This window comes from Capricornis sumatraensis, chromosome 1 (assembly GCF_032405125.1).
Source record: "Capricornis sumatraensis isolate serow.1 chromosome 1, serow.2, whole genome shotgun sequence".
Lineage (NCBI taxonomy): Eukaryota > Metazoa > Chordata > Mammalia > Artiodactyla > Bovidae > Capricornis > Capricornis sumatraensis.
This window is the reverse complement of record NC_091069.1, coordinates 38,536-62,146: the sequence shown is the minus strand read 5'-3', so window position 1 is coordinate 62,146 and position 23,611 is coordinate 38,536. Positions and strand designations below refer to the sequence as shown.

General features: G+C 54.6%; 1 protein-coding gene across 2 annotated transcripts in view; it reads left to right on the top strand.

Annotated features, from left to right (window-relative positions):
- Positions 1-23,611, top strand: part of CACNA1B (calcium voltage-gated channel subunit alpha1 B) — a 207,706-nt gene that overhangs the window by 166,201 nt on the left and 17,894 nt on the right. For both annotated transcript variants that reach the window (XM_068979402.1, XM_068979411.1), the window contains exons 29-37: positions 215-379; positions 702-812; positions 1,159-1,242; positions 9,839-9,844; positions 13,270-13,386; positions 13,776-13,841; positions 14,980-15,071; positions 17,075-17,219; positions 20,962-21,089. In XM_068979402.1, the coding sequence (XP_068835503.1) occupies positions 215-379; positions 702-812; positions 1,159-1,242; positions 9,839-9,844; positions 13,270-13,386; positions 13,776-13,841; positions 14,980-15,071; positions 17,075-17,219; positions 20,962-21,089 (914 nt within the window). The remainder of the gene's footprint in view (positions 1-214; positions 380-701; positions 813-1,158; positions 1,243-9,838; positions 9,845-13,269; positions 13,387-13,775; positions 13,842-14,979; positions 15,072-17,074; positions 17,220-20,961; positions 21,090-23,611) is intronic.

The window sequence follows — 23,611 nt, the reverse complement described above, 5'->3', positions numbered from 1 at the left end:
GGGCTCCCTGCGTCTCCGTCTCCAGGCAGCTCCCTGGTGGGCAGTGTGGTCAGGCCCCTTGGGCCTCCCTTCCGTGTGGGGACCGCTGGCCAGCATGGGCTGGGGGCGCTGCCTGGAGAAGGCCTTCTCTCACTGGGGCTCTGTGTGGCTGGGGGAGGGCGTGCGCAGGGGCCTCAAGGGGTCCAAGTTCTCACTTCTCCTTTCTCCCTCGCAGAGGGCTTGTATCGACTTTGCCATTAGTGCCAAACCCCTGACGCGGTACATGCCCCAGAACAAGCAGTCGTTCCAGTACAAGACGTGGACGTTCGTGGTCTCACCGCCCTTCGAGTACTTCATCATGGCCATGATAGCCCTCAACACGGTGGTGCTGATGATGAAGGTGCGTGGGGCCTGCACGGTGGACTGGGGGCGCCCGTGGACACGGGGCTCGACTCCAGCCGCGTGGAGGGCCCGCTCCTCCTGGGGCGCGGGCAGCAGTGATACCGCCCTGAGCACCGGTCAGCTTGGGTTGCCTACGCAGCCCTGACTCCCTGGTTGTCCGTGGGCTGAGAGCGTAAGAAGGTTCTGGAAGACGCAGGGGGAACAGGGAGGGGTGTCCCAGCGTGGCAGGTGTGTCTGCCCACTGTGCTCTGACAGGAGGCCTTCAGGAGCCCCGTGTCGGGGCAGTGGGTCCGCGGCCAACAGCACCTTTCCCTTGGCAGTTCTACGACGCGCCCTACGAGTACGAGCTGATGCTGAAGTGTCTGAACATCGTGTTCACGTCCATGTTCTCCATGGAGTGTGTGCTCAAGATCATCGCCTTTGGAGTGCTGGTGTGCGCCTTAGCCCCTCCCGGCCTTTCGGTGTCTTGGTTCTGGCCTGCCCTCTGTAGGGAACCTTTGGGTGTTCATTGTTTGGAGCTGGGATTCCCTGAGCCCCCAGAGCACATATGACCCCGAAGGGGCCCCAGGGAAACGATTGCCGGGTTCTGCCCCACCTCTGCCCCCACCCTGTTCCTGGAGGGGAGGGGATGTGTGGCCTTGTGCTCCGCCCACCTGCCCACGAGGGAGCCCATGTATCCTCTGCTACCTTCTTGACGAGAGGCCACCTCCTACAGCTTGTCTGCAGAGCCTCCCCACCCCCGCCAGCCCAGCACTAACTGCCCTTCTTTCTCTCCAGAACTACTTCAGAGACGCCTGGAATGTCTTTGACTTTGTCACTGTGTTGGGAAGTATTACTGATATTTTAGTAACAGAGATTGCGGTGAGTAGCTCTCCTGCCCCTGCAGGCCCTGCGTGGTCTCCCCACTGTGCCTCCAGGCCTGGGGGTTAGCTCCTCCTCAGAGGATGCTTCCCCACGAAGCTCCTCCCCAGAGGCGAGTTTGGGGGCTGGGTGTCCTGTAGGCAAATGCTTTATCTTGGGTAAGAAATTGGTTCCCAGAAGGTCTTCCAGGCTGTTGGCCTGAGAATCACCTGGGAGTGTAAGTGACCGGGAAGATAAGGATCTTGTAATTTCGTATGTGTCTAATACGTATGCACCTGACAACTGGTTCCCAAAAAATACAACTAAAGCCGATAAGGATTTGGAGTATTTTAAAATATCAGGTTTGTTTTACATACCTGCGTGTGTGCACGCGCACATGCTAAAGATTCTAGTTCTTACTAAAATACATGGATTACATCTGAAAACTGACTGAGGGCTAGAGCATGAACATGTCTCAACAAATTTGAAATAATCTGAGTCATAAAGCGGTGTTCTTTAAGCACAACAGACTGATAGAATCAAAGACAAAAACATCTATATCAGTGTTTCTTAAGTGAATTCCCTAGGAACAGACACTGAGGTGAGGGTTCTTGTAAAAGTTATGTTTTAGGACATGTTCCGAGACAGAACCGTTGGGGAGAGCTTTGAGGAGGTGGGTGGGGAGAGAGGAACCAGAGGGGCTGAGGTTCCAGCTCCATGTCAGGTGAGCTGGATCGTCCCCTAGAGGCTCTGGAGACAGAGTGGGTCACAGCTCAGAGCTGCAGAGTTCTGTGCCCACCAGGCCTCGGCTCAAGGCTTGCCTGGGGTGTGGATTCCCAGGTACCCGAGTGCCCTGAGGCAGGTAAAGCAGGCTCCCGCCGCCTGTGCTGCCGGGCCTAAGGGCCACGTGCAGGGCGGGGTCGTCTGCTTGCAGCCCTGGCCCCACCCGGCTCTGCCCACACTCCACGACGGGTCCTGTCTCTGGCTTCAGGTGGTGCTGGTCATGACCTCAGGGAGGAGGGAGTTGATGGGAGAAGGAACAGGGCGCCTACGGTTGCCACGGGGACCCACGTCATCGTGGGGTCTTTGCTGTGGCCAGCCCTCTGCTGCTCCGGTTGGTGGTCGCACCGAGTGAGCCAGCCTTCATGCTGTCCCGCCAGGGCCCCGCTCGCTGTGCCTGTGGTGGCTCTGGCTGCCACGATGCTTCAGGCACAGTTCAGACTGGTCCCAGAGACTTCTAGAAAGGCCCCCGGGAGCCCCCTGATTTCCAGACAGACTTCTCCCTGCCCTGTGCAAGGGCAGCTCTGCCCCTCGCACTTTGGCTGTGAAGAGGCCAGAGTAGCAGGAGCCTCGGTGGCCTCTTGGGTCCTGTGGAGGAGGCTGTCCCCGCCTGTTCAAGTCAGGGCCCCTAGATGTGCCTCACTTGAGTTTGTGGGATGGTGGCGCAAAGCCCCGCTGGGCTCCTGCGGGTGACAGGGGCCACCTCTGCTTTGGCTCCTTGTTTCCTAAATCCACGCATTTTTTCGGGTTGGGCACCCGGTATATCTGTCGGCCATCCTTTCTTCTTGAAGGGCAGCCCCACCATCCCAGTGTCTTTTCTGTGCCTGCAAGAGGCTGTCCCAGCATTCCACCTGGCCGACACCCGAGCGATGTGGAGGCTGGCGTGCTAGCAGGTCCTGGGCCTCTCGCCCTGTTGGCCCCCCTTTCTCCTCCGGGTGGATGTCCTGTGGAGTCTCGTTCTGGTGCGTCTCTGACGCTAGTGCATCAGCCAAGGCAGGCCTGACCCGAGATGCGAGTGGTCCCTGTTGAGACCCGTCACTGCTGTTTCCAGGTGAAAGTTTCCCACCAAGTGACTGCTGGCAGTGCCAAGTACAGCTCTCCTCAGGGGCCTGGAGGTGGCCTCTGCTTGTAACGGGCAGGTGTTCAGTAGCGGCCGTGGCTGTATTAGCCTTGCTGAGGAGGAGCCTGGCTGTTGGGCCCAGGCACAGCCTGCCCCCGAGCTGTCTCAGTCCCTGCCTTTGTGGGTCTGCCGTGCGAGTGGGGGCTGGTGACGGGCCCTGCTGACACCTGTCGGCCACCGCATCCAAGGCGCATGGGGTTTAGTGCCTCTGTGGCTGGGGGTGCCGGGGTGGATGTTGGCACATGACACATAGTGTCCGTTCCCAGGTCCAGCCGGTGCCTCTGCCCCAAACCTTGTTCCCTCCAGAGGCCTGAGCAAGCTGGAGTCCTTGCCTTATCACAGACACCTCCTTCCCACACACACACACGCACACACGCACACACGCACATACCACACACGCCATGGTAGACTGGGCACACCACTCAGAGCCCTGCCTCACACTGCCTCTTGGGTGGCCCTGCCTGGGGCTCTGCTGAGGTGTGTACTAGTATATCAAGCCCGTCCCTCCATGACCAGGTTTTGCGTGTTACTGCCCAGTTTTAGTGACCATCCCACGACGTGCTGGGAAAGGGTGCCCTGAGAAGAGACGTGTGTGACAGAGGCGGGAGGCTGGGCTGGGCCTTCCTGTCACGCGACTGTGGCCTCTAGACTTGCACCCGTGTGGCCCCAGATGTGGCGTGTCCACTGTGCCCTGGGCGGTTGCTGGGCCTGCAGCACATGGCTCGTGAGGGCAACTTTGGTGCCATAGATACGGTGTCTCGTGGTCAGACAGCCTCTGTAGGACCTTGTAGCCAGGCATGACGTCTCTGCAGATGACATGAATCTTTGCTCCAGGAGCCTAGGTGACTATATTGACTCTCATGTGGGGGCTCTGAGGGCCCCACACAGGTGTTTATCTACCACAGATATCCCTAGCACCATGGGGCCTGCTGGGGCTTGTGGCCCGAGTGGCAGGCTCGCGACGCTGCAGTGTGGACCTGCTAGAGAGCCTCCTCTTGCTCTGAAACCCAGGAGCTTTGAGTCACCTGATAAATGGGAAACAGCAGTCTTTCTTTAGTTGTGCATGCTATCTCCAGGACCCACAGAAGTCTTCCAAGAGTTGGAGGTGTGAGGTCCAACCTTGGGGTCCATGCTCGGTCATGGCTCACACCACTGGGTCTTGTACACTAAATTTCCCCCTAAAACATGGGGAAAGACCATTTTAATCCTAAATATGTTCTAGAGAGTAGAAGAGGGAACATTTCCTAACTAGTTGTATGAGGCTACATCATACAATGCCTTGAATCTTGACATCAAAAATTTTAAAAAGAGTGTAAGAAAGGAAGATCATAATCCATACTCACTCATTAACATAGATTTAAATTCAAAACAGCATGTAAGCAAGCCAGATCCCGCAGTGTCCAGGAAGAAGTGCAATCAGGTTTATCCCAGGAACACCAGATTCCACAACAGAAAGTCTATCACTGTAATTTACATGAACAGGTCAAAGGACTCTGTTAATAAGCCTCTCACAGTATGCAGAAAAGATTCTCAATAAAATTCAGATTTTATTCATGATGAAAATTATTAGCATGTGTTAACTTGATGAAGAGCATTTACCAAAAAGTCCTATGCAAGTATCTACGGTGGTGAAATTTGGAAAGAATTCCCATTAAAATCAGAAAAGGACAGTGATGTCTGTGACCACTACTTCTTTTCAACATTGACCAACACGCCAACAGTCCAGTAAGCTGGGTGTCCACTGACGAACACGCCAACAGTCCAGTAAGCTGGGTGTCCACTGACCAACACGCCAACAGTCCAGTAAGCTGGGTGTCCACTGACCGATACGCCAACAGTCCAGTAAGCTGGGTGTCCACTGACGAACACGCCAACAGTCCAGTAAGCTGGGTGTCCACTGACGAACACGCCAACAGTCCAGTAAGCTGGGTGTCCACTGACCGATACGCCAACAGTCCAGTAAGCTGGGTGTCCACTGACGAACATGCCAACAGTCCAGTAAGCTGGGTGTCCACTGACGAACACGCCAACAGTCCAGTAAGCTGGGTGTCCACTGATGAACACGCCAACAGTCCAGTAAGCTAGGTGTCCACTGACCAGTACACCAACAGTCCAGTAAGCTGGATGTCCACTGACCGACACGCCAACAGTCCAGTAAGCTGGATGTCAGCTCGTAAGAACAGATTTCTGTCTGTTTTGCTCATTGCTGATTCCAGTGCTTAAAATAGTACCTGACAGTTGGCAGATATTCATAGATACTTACCGAATGAATAAGACAGAAAAAATAAAGTGAATATTTAAGTTTCAGAAGAGGACTAAGTAAACTGCCATCAGTCAAAGATGGCGTACCGTCTGTGGATGAAACCTAGGGTGATCTAAAACTAATCGCGTGTGAGATTGCTCAAGAGAGCGTATTGCATTTCGTTATAACGTCAGCACTCCCGACGCTAACCCTAACAAGGTGTGTGTGCAGGATCTCTTTGTGCAGAATTATCAAACTTTACTGACAGGTGTTAAAGAAGGCCTGAATAGATGGAGTCGTACGTCACGTTAATAAGAAGTGTCAGTGTCATAGAGATGACAGTTTTCCCCAGTTGATCTACAGACTCAATGCAGTTTCAGTAAAAGTGCCAGTTATTTTGCTTTTCCTTTTGTTTGTCTCTTTTTGTGCAATTTGGCAAGTTGTTTTTAACATTTATAAGAAAAAGAAAGGCTCACAAATGGCCAGGATACTTGAGAAGAAGGTGCTGCTGGGGGGCTGTGGTGGGGAGGCTGCTCCTGACAGTGAGGAGACCTCCTGGAAAGTTGTAGCAATTAAAACAGTGTGGTGTTGGCATAGGAATAGCTCAAGAGCCTGGACACACACTCAGTTGTGTTTGGAAACTTGGTGTGTGACTCCCTGTGGGCGTAACTGATGAACAACACAGGGGAAAAGAGAGATTGGATCTTGGTTCATACCATTCACAAAAATATGCAAATGGACGAAAAAACTTAAACGTAAGAGACAAGACTTTAAGAGTCTTAGAGGGAGATGCAAGCGATTACCTCTAAGGCCTTGAGATGGTGATGATTTGTTAAGCAAAATATATGCAAAGTACCAGCCATAACTGGAAAAAATTGTATAAAATAAAGGTTTTGTTTCTCAAAAGGAGGAATGCCAGTCCATGAGCAGGGAAAGCATAGTCACATCACACTCCTGCATGTGTGTGTGCTAAGGGCTTTGTGCGGTGCCTGTCGTGTGCTCAGCACTGTCCTAAGTGCTGGGACAGATGAAACTCCTGTTTCATCCTAGTGGGCAGGACACACAGTGTCAGTGACTGGGGGGGAGACAGAGCAGAGGGCGTGAGGACTGGGTGCTCGTGTGTCGCTGAGGCGCGGCTCCAGGCAGCGAGCTGGGCTCACGAGGAAGCAGAGCCGATCCGAGCTGGGGGCAGCAGAGGCCCCCGCAGGGCTGAGGGGGTGGGCACGGGGGCTGCACAGGGAAGGCTGTGCAGTCGGTAGAGCTTGGCTTTTCTTCTGAGTGAGACGGGAGGACTCGGAGGGTTTCGTGAGGAGCGACACGATCTGGCTTTTAAGACCACAGCCCTGGTGGCTCTGTCGAGAAGTGTGTGCAGGTGCACGCAGAGGCTGTTTTAGCTGGGTTGTCCTAGAAACAGACCTGAGACAAGGGTGTGGTTCAAGTTGTTATCTGGAAGCGAGTGGGAAGGAAGGTGGGCAGCTCGTGGAAGGTGCTGGCAGGTTAGCTACTGTTCTATCCCTGGGCATCCCCACCAGGCATTGTCTGCCACAGGTAGAGGGGCCAAAGAACCACTCTATATTGGGCTTCCCTGATGGCTCAGTGGTGACGAATCTACCTCCCAGTGAAGGAGGCCCGGGTTCAATCCCAGGAAGAGTCCCTGGAGAAGAAAATGGCAACCGACTCCAGTATTCTTGCCTGGAAAGTCCCATGGACAGAAGAGCCTGGCAGGCTGCTGTCCATGGGGTGGCAAAGAGTTGGATATGACTTAGTGATTGAATAACAACTCATCATTTATTGATGTTAGGCCTGGGAAAGCTTTCAGGAACAAAGATATCAGCTCTGACAACTGGATTGTCTGTGGCCCAGCATTACTGCCATGAGCCAAGAGTGGAGCTGGGGGGCTGGGGTGCAGTGAGACATGGTCAAGTTCTGGGTGTAATTTCAAGGTGGAGCTGTAGATGAGTCAGATGGGAGTGTGAGGGATGAAGCAAGGATGGCATCAGAATTTTTATCTGAGCGCTTGGAGAAGTGGTCGGTCTTTCATTGAAAAGGGAGAAAATTGTGAGGAACAGGTTTTCTGAGGACGGTCCGGCTGCACTTTATCCATGTTAGGGTTCGGTCCGGCTGCCCACCCTGGAGTCGTCCGTGGGCAGCTAGAGGAGACTCGGGCCAATAGTGTAAGCCTGGGAATTGTGAGCCTGTGAGATGGGATGGTATGAGATCCACAGGAGCAGAGAGTGTGAGACCCACACATAGGGACCAGGGCTGGAGGGCAGAGGCCTTGCAGACTCCGGTGGAGGTTAGTGTCCAGAGTGTGTGCAAGGCACTTCTGTGAGCCGAAGGTATAGTTGGGCGTCTTACAGAACAGAAGACATAAATGGCCATGGAAAGATGCTCAACCTTATTTGTAATCAAAGAAATACAAAGTGAAATGGCACCGAGATGCCCTTTCACACCTACGGTTTGTCAAACAGAACTTCCGACGTTGCCAGCGGTGGGTGAGGATGTGGACGCTGCTGCTGGGTGTCTGGGAAGGTCGGGCATGTCTGTAGCTACACCCTCCGGGGTGCAGGTGTGCAGGGTGCCTGAGCTCATGGCAGTGTCTGCAGCAGCAGTAGCAGCAGAAGTGGTGTGCTGACGCAGTGGGTGACGCCCTCATCGAGAGGGTGCCCCTCAAATCGGTGTTTGCTCAGGACGCCCTCATCGAGAGGGTGCCCCTCAAATCGGTGTTTGCTCAGGACGCCCTCATCGAGAGGGTGCCCCTCAAATCGGTGTTTGCTCAGGACGCCCTCATCGAGAGGGTGCCCCTCAAATCGGTGTTTGCTCAGGACGCCCTCATCGAGAGGGTGCCCCTCAAATCGGTGTTTGCTCAGGGCCAGAGCCTAAGCTCGCCTGAGCCCGAGGAGCTACACACAGTCTAATCCCATCACAGAGTTAGGGAAAGACAAGTATAGCACATTTTAAGAGTTTGGGCTAAAACAGTACAGAAAAGCAATTATTAACAACAATTAAGTGTAGTTACTACATCTGGTGGAGGAGGGCATGGCAACCCACTCCAGTATTCCGTCCTGGAGAATCCCCAGGGACAGAGGAGGCTGGTGGGCTACAGTCCCCGGGGATCGCGGAGCCAGACACAGCTGAGTGACTGAGCACAACCGCATCTGGGGAGGAGAGAGACAGGGAGGGCTTTCAGAGTAACGGGGCCGTTCTAGTTCTTGAGCTGGACGATGAATATATGGATGATCTGTTACCTTTATTTAAAATGTGTGTGTGTATGTATATAATTACACATATTCTTTTGTTTACATGAGGTGTTTCATGGTTTTGAGAAGTTAATGATTCAGGCTGAAAGCTGAGAGCTGCCATTTTAACAAAAAAGTCAAGGTTGTTTGTTTTGCCAGCCGTTGGCCTTGCAGTACGGTCTGAGTGCCACCCGTCCACTGTGTGTGGGCTTCCCACTCAGAAACGGTTCCCCCGTGTGGTTTTTGACGGGCGCTCTGCTTCCCTGGACACAGGAATCTTTATCCTCCTGCAAAAAAGGATCCAAACACTGGGCTTCCAGCTGCAAGGGCACAGCCCCGGGGCTTGGGCGCGTGTGTGCCTCATCAGCAGTGGGTGGTGGCTCAGGCGGCTAGTGTCATAGACGTGCTGTCTCCCAGGGATGCCTCTCCAGAGAGAGGCCCTGCAGCTGCTGGACACTTGAGGGGCAGCTTGCAGATGCTCGAGACCCTCCAGGGCAGCCTCCCTCAATCCTGCACACTCAGCAGGTCTGGTGGGAGTGCTCAGAATCCGCCTGGTCTCAAAGCTCAGCTGCCCAGCTGCTGCTGATTTCCGAGGGCCGTCTTCTTGCTGTTCTGCCTGGAGGAGGAAAGATGAAAGCAAGCCACCCTGTGGATTTCCGTGTTGTTTTCCTTTCTCCATTTGTAGTCACTTCATTTGTTACTTTGTGGACGCACTTTTTTTTCCTGAGGCAAAAATATGAGTGTCAGTTGCCACCCCCAACTTAAAGTCACATAGAACAACAGCCTTAAGAACCAGGGCCGCATAGAGAGAGTGCTCCAGACCAGCGTGAAACTGACATTGATTTCTTTGCCTGGAATAAAAAAATAAGTGTCTGTGAGTCATCTTTGGATTTGCATTACAAACAAATGCAAATGACGCCTCTGTCTGCGTAACCTACAGATTTCAAACGTGTTTTGATTTGGTTCATTTTAAGCAAAATATGCAGTTTACCAAAATCCTAAAATTTTCCAGTGAAGTATTCAGAGTTTGAGTTTCCGCTTGTGTTGATGACTCATTTTCTCTTTTGTTTTCTGTTTTTGTTCTTGATTTACCCTAACCTACCTGCTGACTCACGCCACCCAACCAACATACAATGCGAAAACCATGTCTCCGTCTGTATGTTGCGCGCCTGCTGCTCAAACATCCCAATTTGTAAATAACACGCAAATATCCATCCATGAAAACATCACGTATAGGAAACGGTTGGTTTCGTGACTTATACAGTTCTTGAAGCTCTCTGGTTTGCTTGCACTGCTGTCCTTTTCCTCTGCTTCCTGTCACCCTCACCGCCGCCCTCCTGTGCTCAGAGCCCAGCTGTACCCGCCCCCTCTGGCCTCTAGCTCGCTCTCCCTGGCTCCTGGGTCCAGCAGGGCCTTCTGAGGGCCCTCAGGGGCCACTTGATCACAGGAACTGGCCTTGGGCCAAGGGAGGAGATAGGGGCTTCTGAGTGGGAGGCAGGTAAGTGTTGAGACAGAGTCAGAGCTGGGGGCTTGCTGGATGCGAGGGTGGACCTGCTCCCCGTAAAGTCCACGGTTTCTGCCGCGTAGCCATCTCCCTTCTGTCTACCTCTGTTGGCCAGCAGACCAGGTGGGCTTGGGTCCACCTCTGACGAGGTCTCCTGTCGGGTCCTTCCTGGACAGACCTTCCGTGGAGGCCTGGCTGGGGGGCATGAGCCTTGGGGGATTGTCCTGACTGAGTAGGAAGAGGGCCTTTGCCCCAGGAGGCAGCGGAGAGCTGGGCCTCCATCCAGCACCGTGGATTCCCGTGTGCCCTGGTCAGCGAGCTTGTGTGGAGCCCGTGCAAGTGGTGTGGACGGTGCCTCCTTCCGGTCTCAGGAAAATCTGAGGGAGCGTGGAGATGCTGGAGCCGAGGCCTCGGCTGGAAGGTCATGCAAAGAGCAGATATTTCAGTTTCCTGAACAGAAAGTGAGTGTGGTGAAGCGGTTCACAATCGGAGCAGAAAAGCTTGAGTTTTAAGAGAAAGACTTTTAAGCCGCAGAAGTGCCAGGCTGCATCTTTAGCACGGGCTCTGCTGGCGTCGTCAGGCCCTGGCTGAGTGGAGCAGGCCCCTCGGGCTTACTCCTTTTCTCTCTGTCTCTCCTCCTGTCTCCCCCATCATCAGTCCCCTCGAGAACGAAGCTGAGTAGGAAAGCAGCTTGTTCCCCGTGCGGCTGCACCTCCTCCCCAGCACATGTGGGGCCCCCGGCACGTGCGCACAGCCTGAGGGGGAGCCCCTTGTTCTGCTGTGAGTCTGCCCAGACACAGTGATGTGCTTGGACACAGGAGGTGAGGGCCTTGGCCTGGGGCCCACTTGTCTTTGTGGCTCCCATCTCAGTTTTCTCGATGATTCCTCACCCCCAGGCGTGACGTCCTAACACCGCCATCGTGGGGAGGAGGAAGCAGGCACTCAGTGGAGCTGGGGACCAGTGTCCCCCTCAGTGTAAAGCAGCTGCTGCGTTGAGGGGTGCAGCATTGACCTTTCCAGCTCAGAGGCAGGGGTGATAAGGGGGGGCCTGACGTGAAAGCAGGTGTGTCTACTCCAGGGTACAACGGAAACCGTGGACTCTGGGGGATGGGGAAGGCTGTGTCCACCTCCAGGGGGTTGGCTGAGGCCAGGGGTGACCGTGCTCAGCCATGGGGAGGCCGCCGTGTGCTCGCTGCCCCCACTGCCCAGCATGCGGCCCGCTTGGTGGTGTCTGGCGGCTCGTGCTCTGGGTGCAGCCATGCTGCGCTCAGGCCGTCACCCTGCTTGCGGCATCTGTAGCTGCCTCACCACCCTCCTTCATGACTCTCCAGGGCTGTCTGTCTGTGGGCAACCCCGCCCTCTCCGAGGTGCCCACTGGAGCCCCGAGGAGAAAGTCTGGGAGGATGGGTGGCGCCTGGGTGTCAGTGGGAAGTCTTACGTGGCTGAGCTCTGAGTCCAGGGACTTGGATGGACAGCACCTTCGTCTGTCTGCTCTGGTACCCGTCCCTTCTTTATTACCCAGAAGACTATTTCCTCCCAGTATTTTCAGGGAATCATCTTGTCGTGCCGATTGCCTGAGCAAAGTGCTTTTGCCCTGGCCCCTCCAGAGCCACGTGTGCAGGTGGTTTCAAAGTGAAGAAGCCTGAGGAGGCAGCCCCTCGCCCTTGCTGTGCTTCACTGTCTTGTACAGAGGGCTCCCTGACACCGTAAACAGTCCCCCTTCCAACCTCCTGAGAGCGCTGGCTCACCTGAGAGTCCTCAAGGCCCAGGGGACTCAGATAGAGAGTGTGGATGTATCTCATCTACCCTGTCTGCCCTGAGGGTCTCTTTCCCCAGCACAAGCTAGTGAGGGAGCTGCAGGCAGATGAGAACACCCTCCAGGATCACGTCCCGAGGTCCACTCTGCCTTCTTGCTGATCTGGGCCACAGTCAGCCCTTCTGTGCCTGCGAACTGCCCTGTCCCCCTGTGGCATTGCCTAAAACTCGGCACCACCCCCGAGAGTAGCTTATGTCCCTCACCAGCAGACAGTCCAGAGTCCCGGGTGGAAGTAAAGAAGCCAGCCCCTGAGATGAGGCAAGCAAGGGGTGGAGTGAGGCCTGTCCCCTGACGGACGCCTCGTCCCAGCCAAGGTCAGATGGGCAGCCCTGGAGTAGGACGCCGCTCCTCCTAGGCCCTGGCACCTCCCGCATGCGCTCGCCGTTGCTGCTGCCTCATCCAACACCTGCTCTCTTTTCTGTGTCTGACCACTGAATCTGGCCACACAATGTGTCTAGCCTGAGCTGCTTGCATATTTTATAACAGCAAAGTGTGAGGAAGCTGCTCTCAGGCTGCGTGTGGGTGGGCAGAAGAGGGCACCTGGTCTCTAAGCAGGCAGGGCAGGAAGCCCCCCGTGCCCCTGAGCACCCTTTTCTACTCAGGGACACTGCCCAGAGCCGGGCGCCCTGAAAGGGATGTGCCAGGGATTCAGGTGCCCTTGGGTCAGGGTGGAAGCGTTACTCCCGGGTCATCTGTGGAGTCCAGAGATTATTGGTTTGCTTTTGCTTGACTTCAGACCCTCTGGTTGAGGGCATGCTGCGAGACATCTTGGGTTCTCTGGAGCAGAGGCCGGTCTGGGGGCTACGGAGGGGGCTTCTCGGGTGGCAGCAGCAGGGCTGCCACCACCTACACCTGCTGCCAGCACTTGTCTGCAGGTCCCTGCCTGGCCCCAGAGGATGTGTCTGCCCCTCTGCTGGGCCCCGGGTGGCAGGGCCTTGCTGGCGTGTGGGAGACAAGGGCATGGCCACCGAGTCTGAGGAGAGGCAGCCCCGCCCAGTCCCTGGGCTGCTCAGCCGTGTCCTGCAAGAGGCGGTCAGCGTCGGAGGCCTGGCTGCGGGCGGCCTCCCGTTCCACCTGGCAGCAGGGAGCTGCTTCACAGGACTTCTCTGTCCCTCCCTGTGGAGGGAATGTCTCTGATTTGCTGCATGAGAAGTTGTTTGCAATGACAAGCTTTCCCTCTGGAAGATTTTCTGGTGGCTGATTGCTGCTTAGACTGTGGGGCAGTCTCTCTCTTCACCTGCTTTTCTTCGGGGCACAGTGGCTCGGGGAGGTGGGTGGGGAGCAGCCTCCCTGTGCCTGCGGGAGGCTGGTTTCTGAAGGTCAGAGCGCAACCTCTTTGCCCTGCAGAACAACTTCATCAACCTCAGCTTCCTCCGCCTTTTCCGTGCCGCCCGACTCATCAAGCTGCTCCGCCAAGGCTACACCATCCGCATCCTACTCTGGACCTTCGTCCAGTCCTTCAAGGTGAGGCTGGGCGTGGCCGGGCGGGGCCTGGCCTCTCCCGCGCTGTGCGGTGGGGGAGCTTCAGCCCCACTGCCCAGGCACGCTCCTTGGGAAGAGCAGGGTGGGTGTGGCCCCCGCGGTTCCTGTGACAGTTTGTAAGGACACTTCCAGGTTTACAGAGAGTATCTTGTTTACGCTCACAAAGGGCTGAAGTGGCTTTCACGACTTGATCTGTAAACGAAGATGATGGGCGCTCGGTGAAGGGGCTTGGTGGTCAGTGGGGCTGGGTCTGTAGTCAGCCGAGGCTGGTGCCGCCCGGAGGCCCAGCCAGCGTCCGCTCTCCAGACGTGGTGCAGGCAGGGGCCGGGTGGCTCCCCGGGTGCTGAGCCGCCCTCCCTGTGTCTCTGCAGGCCCTGCCCTACGTGTGCCTGCTCATCGCCATGCTGTTCTTCATCTATGCCATCATCGGCATGCAGGTGGGTGTGTGCAGGGCCGCCACGTGACAGCAGGGGCCGGTTGGCACTTAGCAGTGTTTCTGTGAGCCAGGTGCCAGTCTAAGCACTTTGTGAACTTAATTCTTAGGAAGACTATTCTGTGGCTGAGGCCAGGCATTGCCACCCTCTGTGGACAGATGCGCAGCCCTGCTCTTGTGTGGAATCCTGCTGGTCTGTGTCAGGGCACCGGTGGGCACGGTTGCTTGGGTGCTGGGCCCGCACAGTGTGGAGTGTTTGAGCACATCCGCATGGCCCAGGTGGCCTGCGCTGCAGCAGCTGGTCGTGCCTTTTGCCCAGGAGCACTTCTGAAGGATGTAGGCATGGGAGGTGGTCTCAAATGTTAATTTGTGGTGGGAGGAGGCAGTGTCTTAAAGGTTAGCTGAAAGCCGGTTTTTAAACTCTATTTTCAGAGATTGAAAGTTCTCTTGCTTGAAATTTACTGAGATCCGATGTTATTTAAAACAAATACATGTTTTTCTTGCTTTGGTCTATGGACATACAAAAACATAGCCCAGTGATCTTTGCTTCTGATGGATATATGATAATTCATAAATCTTAAGCTGGATTCCAGATTCGAAGCTGCTCAGAGTGAGGGGCTCATCTGCATTTCTAACCATGAAAGAAAGAAATTAAAACGGGTACAAAGCCCATTGTGGTGTTTGCACAGAAGTGTTAAAAAAGAACTTTCAAGTGATCTGTCAGAATACCAGTATAATTACTGTTTTGGGGTCATTGATGAGAGAGTGAATTTTAAAATGACTCCCTCCTTTTGTCTAGCAGAGCCACCTAAGCTTAGCTCCGGGCCCCACTGTTGACTGGTCATGCTGTTTGATCCTGGACAGGCTCAGAGCCAGAGCCTGCGCAAACTGGGCTGTGGGACAGTGGCATGTTAGACTTCCCAGAGGTTTTCCCTTCCCTGGAAAGAAATGCAGATGCTGCTGGAGCCAGACACCCTGACCCTGTAGCCGCAGCAGCAGTAGTGGCTGCTCTGGTCGGGGTCTCCGGGTGAGGGCAGTCCTGGCCCATCCCCACGCGCACGCCCGCAGTCCATTGCCTGGCCACGGCTCCTGCAGGCCAGTGCACTGGCCTGCAGCGCTGGCTGCCTTCTCCTCCACTGCAGGTGTTTGGAAACATCGCTCTGGACGACGACACCAGCATCAACCGTCACAATAACTTTCGGACGTTTCTTCAGGCCTTGATGTTGCTCTTCAGGTGTGTTGTGGGAGGTGGAGGTGGGTCCAGGCTCAGGGGCCCTTCATTCAGGATGGACCCAGCCCGCCGCTCCTGGTCATACTGGCTTCTCTGCGGTGGGCCTTCCCAGTTTCTCCTCCCTTTCCGCTTGTCCTTCCTTAATGGCTCCTGGGCCTGAAGGGAGGCCCCTGGGCCTGAAGGGAGGCCCCCGAGGCAGTCGGTCTGAGACCCCCGGGCCAGGCTGGCTTGCCTGCCTTGTCTCTGCTGCCCAGTGAGGTTTTGAAGGACAGGTGTCGAAAGAGACTTTCTTGGTGTGCCATCCCCAAGCTTCCCATCAGCTCGCCTTAGTGATTTCGGGGATCTCTGGGATCAGGAAAAGCGGGCAGCAGAGAGCTGCTATCGACAGGGTGCACCTGCTCAGTGGCCCAAGGGACCAACCGGCCAGACATGTGGATCTGAGGGCAGCTCCATCCGCCTCCATTGCTCGCAGCAGCTGCAGTTCCCACGGCTCCCGGGTGCAGTCAAGGGGCGCACCAGGGCAGGGCCTTGAGGAGCACAGACTTGTGTCAGCTCAGAGGCCTCCCTGCAGAGCTGTATGGGGGATGGCCCCCCAGCCATTGCTCTCAGGCATGGACACACGTGGACTGTGGCTGTCCACCACCTTGACGTAAGAAGGCACTCCTGGGTAGAGCCCAGAGGGTCGACTATGTCTCCTTCAGTCACTGTGATCCTCAGGGAGGGGGGAAGTGTGCTCTCTTTAATAATTGATGATGAGGGGCCTCATAATAAATTAATATTTAGTTAATCAATAAACAGCACACCCCTTCCTGAGGTTTCCCTGCTCCACTTTTGGGGACACCCAGCGCAGCTGACCCTATGCAGATGTATTTGGGGGGTGTGGGAGTTCATTTTTTGGAGGGTGAGCTCAGCCCAGGCCTGCTTCACTGAGCTGCCTGGAGAGAGTTTCTGACTCACTCTTTGCATCAGATAAACAGCATCCTTAGGCTGACACTTCCCCGAGTAGTGTCATTTCTCTGGACTTTAGCTCTTACATCCACTTCATTTCTTTGTTTGTTAATATCCTGCTTTGTGTGACAAAAGATATGAAGCCAGCCTTGATTTTAAACCTTTGATCTCAAAGACCTCTGTTCCTTCCTCACCACATGGGCACCCTCATCATTCAGGCCTGGCACAGGCTGAGCCGGCCATTGTCAGTGGGGAGTGGACCCAGATTCTGCCCAGGACTGACCACACGGCGGCATGCTGGGCCCCCTGCAAGTCTGGTGCACATCTGGCCCCTGTGCTGGCTTCACGCACAGGAGCGAAAGGCCACACAGGCGGGCTTCTGTAGTGGCTGCTCAGGGTCGAGGGTTCTTGGTGTGTTCAAGAAACAGTAGGGGCAGGGGTGGCTGCAGCAGAGTGGATGGGGACCGTGGTAGGGGATAAGGTCAGGGAAAAGGCAGCTGCAGGTCCGCAGAGCTCTGGGCAGTCAGGTAGGGGGTCCTCGGGGAGGCCTTTGATCTGATCTGGGCTGCTGAGCGGGGAGTGTCCAGTTAAGGAGTTGTTGCTGCAGCTCAGAAGTGGTCGTTGCTCAGCCCGGGGAGGTAGGGATAGTAAGAGCCTGGCTGGTTTTGAAGGCAGGTCAAGATGTGGTGAGAGAGAGGAGGCAAGGATGACTCCCGTGTCTTTGGCCTGAGTACTGGGAAGGATGGAGTCACTGTGTCCTGAATCCAGGAGGACTAGGTGGCGCACGCTGGGGAGGAGATCAGAGGCCACGGAGGGAGCTCACCATGGTGCTGACCTCGGTGCCGAGATCTCTTTCCTGTAACACGTGCTTTCCCACTTAGCAGCAGCTTGGAAGTCTAATGCCAGAGGTTTCTTTCTAAGAATCAGCATCTGTCGCCAGGCCTAACACCTGTGCAGGGTCCCTGTGGGAGGGAACGCAGTTCTCCTGAATTCCTGGGCTTCCTTCCTGGCCAGTCCCGGGCCTTCCCTCCTGGCCTCACGCTCTGCCCTCCTCTCAGGAGTGCCACCGGGGAGGCCTGGCATGAGATCATGCTGTCCTGCCTCAGCAGTCGGGCCTGTGACGAGCTCGCCAACGCCACGGAGTGCGGGAGTGACTTCGCCTACTTCTACTTCGTCTCCTTCATCTTCCTCTGCTCCTTTCTGGTGAGTCCCGGACCCTGTGCACACCCCACTGCCACGTCTGCCTGTCTCAGACCAACTTGAGTCCCCCTGCTCTCTTGCTGACATCTGATTTTGACCCATGATGCATGCAAGCTGATTCCATGTTGACGGTCCTTGTTTCCCTGGAGATGAGGACCACGTTAATCCTGAGAGGACCCACTGAGTAAGGAGCTCCTGTGGGCCTGCCTTTACGTCTGTGGAAAGGGTTTTACGTTTCTGTGGGGCACTGTCCCTCGGTTCTCAGCTAGAAGGACTTGCGCCGTGGTGGCAAGATATGAGCACCAGCACTCCAGCCAGCCTGCCTGTGCCCGATGAGGTTCAGGAAACTCATGGGGTCAGGCTGGAGGTGTCAGCGGGCCACGTCGCTGTGAGTGGATTTTATTACAAGTCAGCAGAAGCCTCTGGGAGACTGTGCACAGTGATATCATCTGCTTGGCGTCACTCTGGCTTCTGGTCGGGAGAGGCTGTGTGTGGCCAGGAGCTGACTGGGAGTAACAGCTGGAGAAGGGAGGGTGTGGAGGAAGCTGGTGGACGGGGGCCGCCCTGTACAGGCAGAGGTTACGTGGCTGGCGACTGAACATGGGCATGAGAGGAAAAGGGGAAAGAGAGCTGTGTTCCGGGGTTTGCTGGGGTGAGGCGGTGAATGACACTCCCCAGTCGGAAGGCTGGGGAGCTGCAGGCGGCGGGCGGGAGGGAGTGGAGGCGCGTGGGGGCCTCTGGCTGGAGATGTGAGCTTGCTGTCGTCAGTGATCGGTGTATCAGTGAGGCTGGATGACACCCTCTAGGTCCCTGTGTGGTCCAGAGACCCACGACTTAAGCGTCACCTGAGCACTTGTTAGGATTCAGCTTCCTGGGTCCCTTCTAAGACTTACTGTACTGGGGTCTTTGGGAGAGGGGCCCAAGCGTCTGAGCCCTAAGTCTCCCAGGCGCCTCTGCTCCCTCTCATATACGTGCTTTGCTGTGCACTCAGCATAACCCAGCCGTTACTGTAAGGGAGACTTTAAAGAATTAAGTGCAAAGAACCCAATGACAAGATAGGAGGCCTCATACTTTGTGATTTAAAAACTGACACCAAAACTTCAATAAATCAAAACAGTATTATACTGGCATAGATCCAAACTGAAGGAACAGAGTTGAGACTAGAAATAAATCCTCATAGACATGGTCAAAAGATTTCTAACAAGGCTGCTGAAACCATTTAGTTAGGAAAGATAATCCTTCCAACAAATGGCGCTGGATACCCGCATGCAAAGAAAAGTGAAGTTGACTCTACTTTCACCACATATGAAATTAGCTGGGGACTTCCCCGGCTAAGACTCCACACTTGCACTGCAGGGGGCGTGCGTTTGATCCCCAGTTGGGGAAACAGGATCCATATGCTATGGGGCATGGCCACAAAAAAGAAAAAAGATAAGAAATTACCTCCAAATGGATAAAGACTTGAAGACAAGAACTTAAACTATAAAACTCTTAGAAGAAAACATTGTAGTCTCAGATTCATAACCTCAGATTTGGCAAAGGATTCTTAGGTTTGATACCGTAATCCTGAGTAAGAAAAGGAAAAAATGGGCTATTTAAAATTTTAAACTTTTGTGCATCAGAGGGCGCTGTTATACAAAGTGAAAAGGCAACCCAAGGAATGGGAGAGAAGTTTCGCAAGCTGTGTATATGATAAGGGGCTAGTATCCAAAATTCATAAAGAGCTCCTGCATCTCAACAGTATAAGATAACCATATAAAAATGGACAAAGTACTTAAAGAGATATTTCTCAAAGAATAAAAACTGTACAAATGGCCAACACATTCATAGAAATGTTCTCAACATCAGTAATCATTAGGGAAAAGCAAATCAAAACCCATGAGATACCACTTCATTCCTATTAGTATTGCTATGTGAAAAAACAAGACGAAATAACAAGTTTTGTGAGGATATGGAGAAATCGACACCCTTGTGCACTGCACACGGAAATGTGAAATGGTATAGCCACCGTGGAGAACGGTATGGTGAGCCCTTAGAATAGTAAACGTAGAATTATAGTATGATTCAACAGTTCTACTTCTGGGCACGGCCCAAATGTCCATCAGCAGATGAATGGATAAACAAATTGTGGTTCAGTTCAGTTCAGTTGCTCAGTCACATTCAACTGTTTGTGACCCCATGGACTGCAGCACACCGGGTCTCTCTGTCCATCACCAACTCCCGGAGCTTGCTCAAACTCATGTCCATTGAGTCGGTGATGCCATCCAACCATCTCATCCTCTGTCGTCCCCTTCTCCTCCTGCGTTCAATCTTTCCCAGCATCAGGGTCTTTTCCAATGAGTCAGTTCTTCGCATCAGGTGGCCAAAGGATTGGAGTTTCAGCTTCAGCATCAGTCCTTCTAATGAATATTCAGGGTTGATCTCCTTTACGATTGACTGGTTTGATCAAATTGCAGTCCAAGGGACTCTCAAGAGTCTTCTCCAACACCACAGTTCAAAAACATCAATTCTTCAGTGCTCAGCTTTCTTTATGGTCCAACTCTCACATGCAGGCGTGACTACTGGAAAAACCATAGCTTTGACTAGAGGCAAAGTAATGTCTCTGCTTTTTAATATGCTGTCTAGGCTGGTCATAGCTTTTCTTCTAAGGAACAAGTGTGTTTTAATTTCATGGCTGCAGTCACCATCTGCAGTGATTTTGGAGCCCCCCAAAATAAAGTCTGTCACTGTTTCCATTGTTTCCCCATCTATTTGCCGTGAAGCGATGGGACCAGATGCCATGATCTTAGTTCTGTAAATGCTGAGTTTTAAGCCAGCTTTTTCACTCTCCTCTTTCACTTTCACCAAGAGGCTCTTTAGTTCTTCTTCACTTTCTGCCATAAGAGTGGTGTCATCTGCCACAGTTGTCATAAACAAGACCTGCAAAGGAATGTTACTCAGCCGGAAACAAGAATCAAGTTCTGACAAGTGCTGCAATAAGGGTGAACTTCGAAAGCATCTCACTGAGTGAAGGAAGCCTGACACAAAGGTCATATGTCGTATGGACCCTTTTGTTTGAAATACCCAAAATAGATAACTTTCTAGGTACAGCAAGGAAATTGGTGGTTTCTAGGGAATGGGAGGACAGAGGCATAAGGAATGATTACTTAGTATCATGTATTCTTCAGAAGTATGAAAAAAATTCGAAACTAGGGAAGTGGTGGTTCAGTTGTGCAGACACTAAATGCTGCTGGATTGTAGATTTACTTGTATGTTAAGTGAATTTCAACTCAGTTTAGAAAAACAAAACAAAATGCCTGAGTTTTAGGTCTCTAGAGCTCAAGTTATTCAGTCCAAAGTCACCACTTTCCTTGAAGGCTTAGGTGAGAAGGGGAAAGCTGGGGACCTCACAATGGGGAAGATTGACCCAGATGGCAGGACAGATGCTGAGCAGGAGTTGGTGGGCCTGAGTGAGGCTGGTGCAGATGTAGAGACTGAAGCCTTCAGAGGACCAGATCCTGGGCTGGGGTTGGCCTGTGGGACCTGGAACCAGGGAAGGATGCTGCTGTTGGTGGTGGCGATGTGCAGGGGGCCTGGGAAGCCCTCTGAGAGGTCATGGGGAGAGCAGCTGGGGCAGGCTCTGCCTGAGTCAGTGACCTCTGCTGCCCTAACTGCCTCACACAGAGACTTCTGCTGCAGGGGAGGGGCAGGGCAGTGGGCAGGCTGAGGTTTCTGGACGTCACCTCTTTTCCTTCCTGTCCTGCAGATGTTGAACCTCTTTGTGGCTGTGATCATGGACAATTTTGAGTACCTTACGCGGGACTCTTCCATCCTAGGGCCTCACCACCTGGACGAATTCATCCGGGTCTGGGCTGAGTACGACCCGGCTGCGTGGTGAGTGAGCCCCGGTGCTGCGTGGCCCTCAGGGCTGGTACACACCACCCATAGGTCTCCGCACAGGGCCGGGCGGCTACAGGCATGTTTCGAGCGAGCGACCCCCTTTGGGTTTCGGTTGGGGGTCGGGATTCCGTCCAGCTTCCTCCTGGGCGGTACACTCACGCTAGCTCCGTGTGCCCTTGTGTACAGCTCCCTAGGCTGAGAAAGCCTCTTCTCGGGCCTGCAGTCCAGCCCTTAGGAGGTTGCCTGGGGGTCATGGAAGGTCTTCAGGGGGTTGTGACACTTAGGTTCCTATCGGGCAGGAGCTCACTGTCTTCTCACAAGGCATGTCACATCTGGGTTGTGAGAGGTCACAGGGTGTCACCCTCTCATAGCTCTGAGGCCTTTGTGGCCAGAAACAACGTGAGGCCTTAGTTCTTTCCCTCCATGGGCTCGGGGCCCATCTGCCTGCTACCTCCCGGAGGACAAGAGCCAGCGCGCCTCTCTGTCACCAGCCCAGGCTGTGAATAGAGGGTATTCGGTAACCTGCTCTGGAAATCGGGTGAACTGCCAGGAAAGATCCAGCGTGTCTGAGGCTCTCTGCTCGTGGTGCAGAACTGATGCTGTGGTGCTGTTTCATAAGTGACGTGGAGTCGCTCGGTCGTGGCCGACTCTGTGACCCCATAGACGGCAGCCCACCAGGCTCCCCCGTCCCAGGGATTCTCCAGGCAAGAACACTGGAGCGGGTTGCCGTTTCCTTCTCCAATGCATGAGAGTGAAACGTGAAAGTGGAGTCGCTCAGTCGTGTCCGACTCTTCGCGACCCCGTGGACTGCAGCCCACCAGGCTCCTCCGTCCATGGGATCTTCCAGGCGAGAGTACTGGAGTGGGCTGCCGTCGCCTTCTCCATGCTGCTTCGTAAGTGAGGGCCGAGTGCTTCCAGAGCCAGGGTCTCCTGAAGAGTGATCGGGTCAGAAGCCAGTGAGGACGGTGCGTCTCTCGAGGGAGCCCGTACAGCTGTGTCGCCTTGTCCTCAGGCCCAGCTCAGCAGCGCGGGCCCTCCGCCGCCCGTCTGTCTGTCCCTCTGTTGAGTTCTTCCCCTCGCCCGTCTGTCTGTCCCTCTGTTGAGTTCTTCCCCTGGCCCGTCTGTCTGTCCCTCTGTTGAGTTCGTCCCCTCGCCCGTCTGTCTGTCCTTTGCCGAGTACTCGTTCCCTTGCTCGGTCACTCAGGCACCTCCACAGCCAGGACGTGGAGGGTCACTGAGGACCTGCCCTCTGCAGCAAGACACGGGGTGTGCTTCCCCTTCTTTCTCGCAGGCGCCCCAGCCTGCCTGCGTCCCTGTTGCGTGACTCTGCGTTTGGTCACCCCTAGTGTGGTGGAGGCCTGGAGGAGATGGTCATTGTCCTCATGGGAGGACCCTGGGACTCTGAATCCAAGCTCAACAAGGGGAACACTAGGGAGCTTTCTGATTCCCCAGACCCCCAAAGGGCTAGGAGCTTGCCTGGGCTCCTGTACCAGTCTTCCGATCCAGTCTTCTTAGACTTCACACCCCATCATAGTGAGGACACAGAGGTGCTGTGTGAGGCCCTTTCCACTGGGCAGCGCCGGGGCCCTGGGGCTCTTCTGGGCCTAGAGCATCTCTGAGTGTGTCTCACTGCCCTGGAGAATGTACGGTTTTCATGCAGGGCAGAACAAGCCTGCCTGCTGTTATGTCTCACGCTGTATATGGCTTTCCGTGGTCTTGAGAGCCCTGTCATTTTCAGCACATTGGCCCGTAGCACGCGCTGGAGTCCACAGGCTCAGGCGTATTCCTGGGCTGTCTGGTCAGGAAGGCCCAGTCAGATTGAAGGGGAGACTGATCACACCTGAGACCTGGTCCTTGGCAGGCAAAGGGCAGGAGAGAGTCCAGCTGAGGCAGGACTGAGGCTCATTCCAGGAGGACCCTCCTGACTGTGGCCAGAAGAGTTACCGCTGTTTCTGGGCATATTTTTCCCCAGAGGAGACCTGTGTTGTAGAAAGCAGAGAGATCGTGTAGAATGTGATTTGGACTAACAGGCAAAGGAAGATCAGTGCAGGGCTGCCGGGGGGAGTGACGTCCCCCAGATCTTTGTGGACTGTAGACCCAGTACCTCCCCAACAGCCCAAAACTGATCCAAGACATACAAGAAGTGGACCTGGGCCAGGCTGCAGCTTTGCGATTGTGCACAGAGATGCCGACTGTTTCCCAAACCCAGAGTGCCAGACCTGGGGCCTCGGGAGGACATGGGCATTCAGGAATACGGTGAAGAGCTTATGGAAGAGTAGGGAACAACATGGACGCGTCGCCGCAGAGCAAAGCACCATGCAAGGGAACACACGACCTGTGGTCCGGAAGGAGCGCAGACATGGCCTGCAGCCGACACTCAGACCTGCTGCTCTGGTGAGGGGCTGGGTGGAGACGGCCAAGCAGGCCAGGCTTGGACCCTCCTCTGGGCAGGCCGGGGCATGCTTTGAGGCTTCCATCAGCCTCCCTGACCGACGCAGGGCCCTGACCATCTTTAT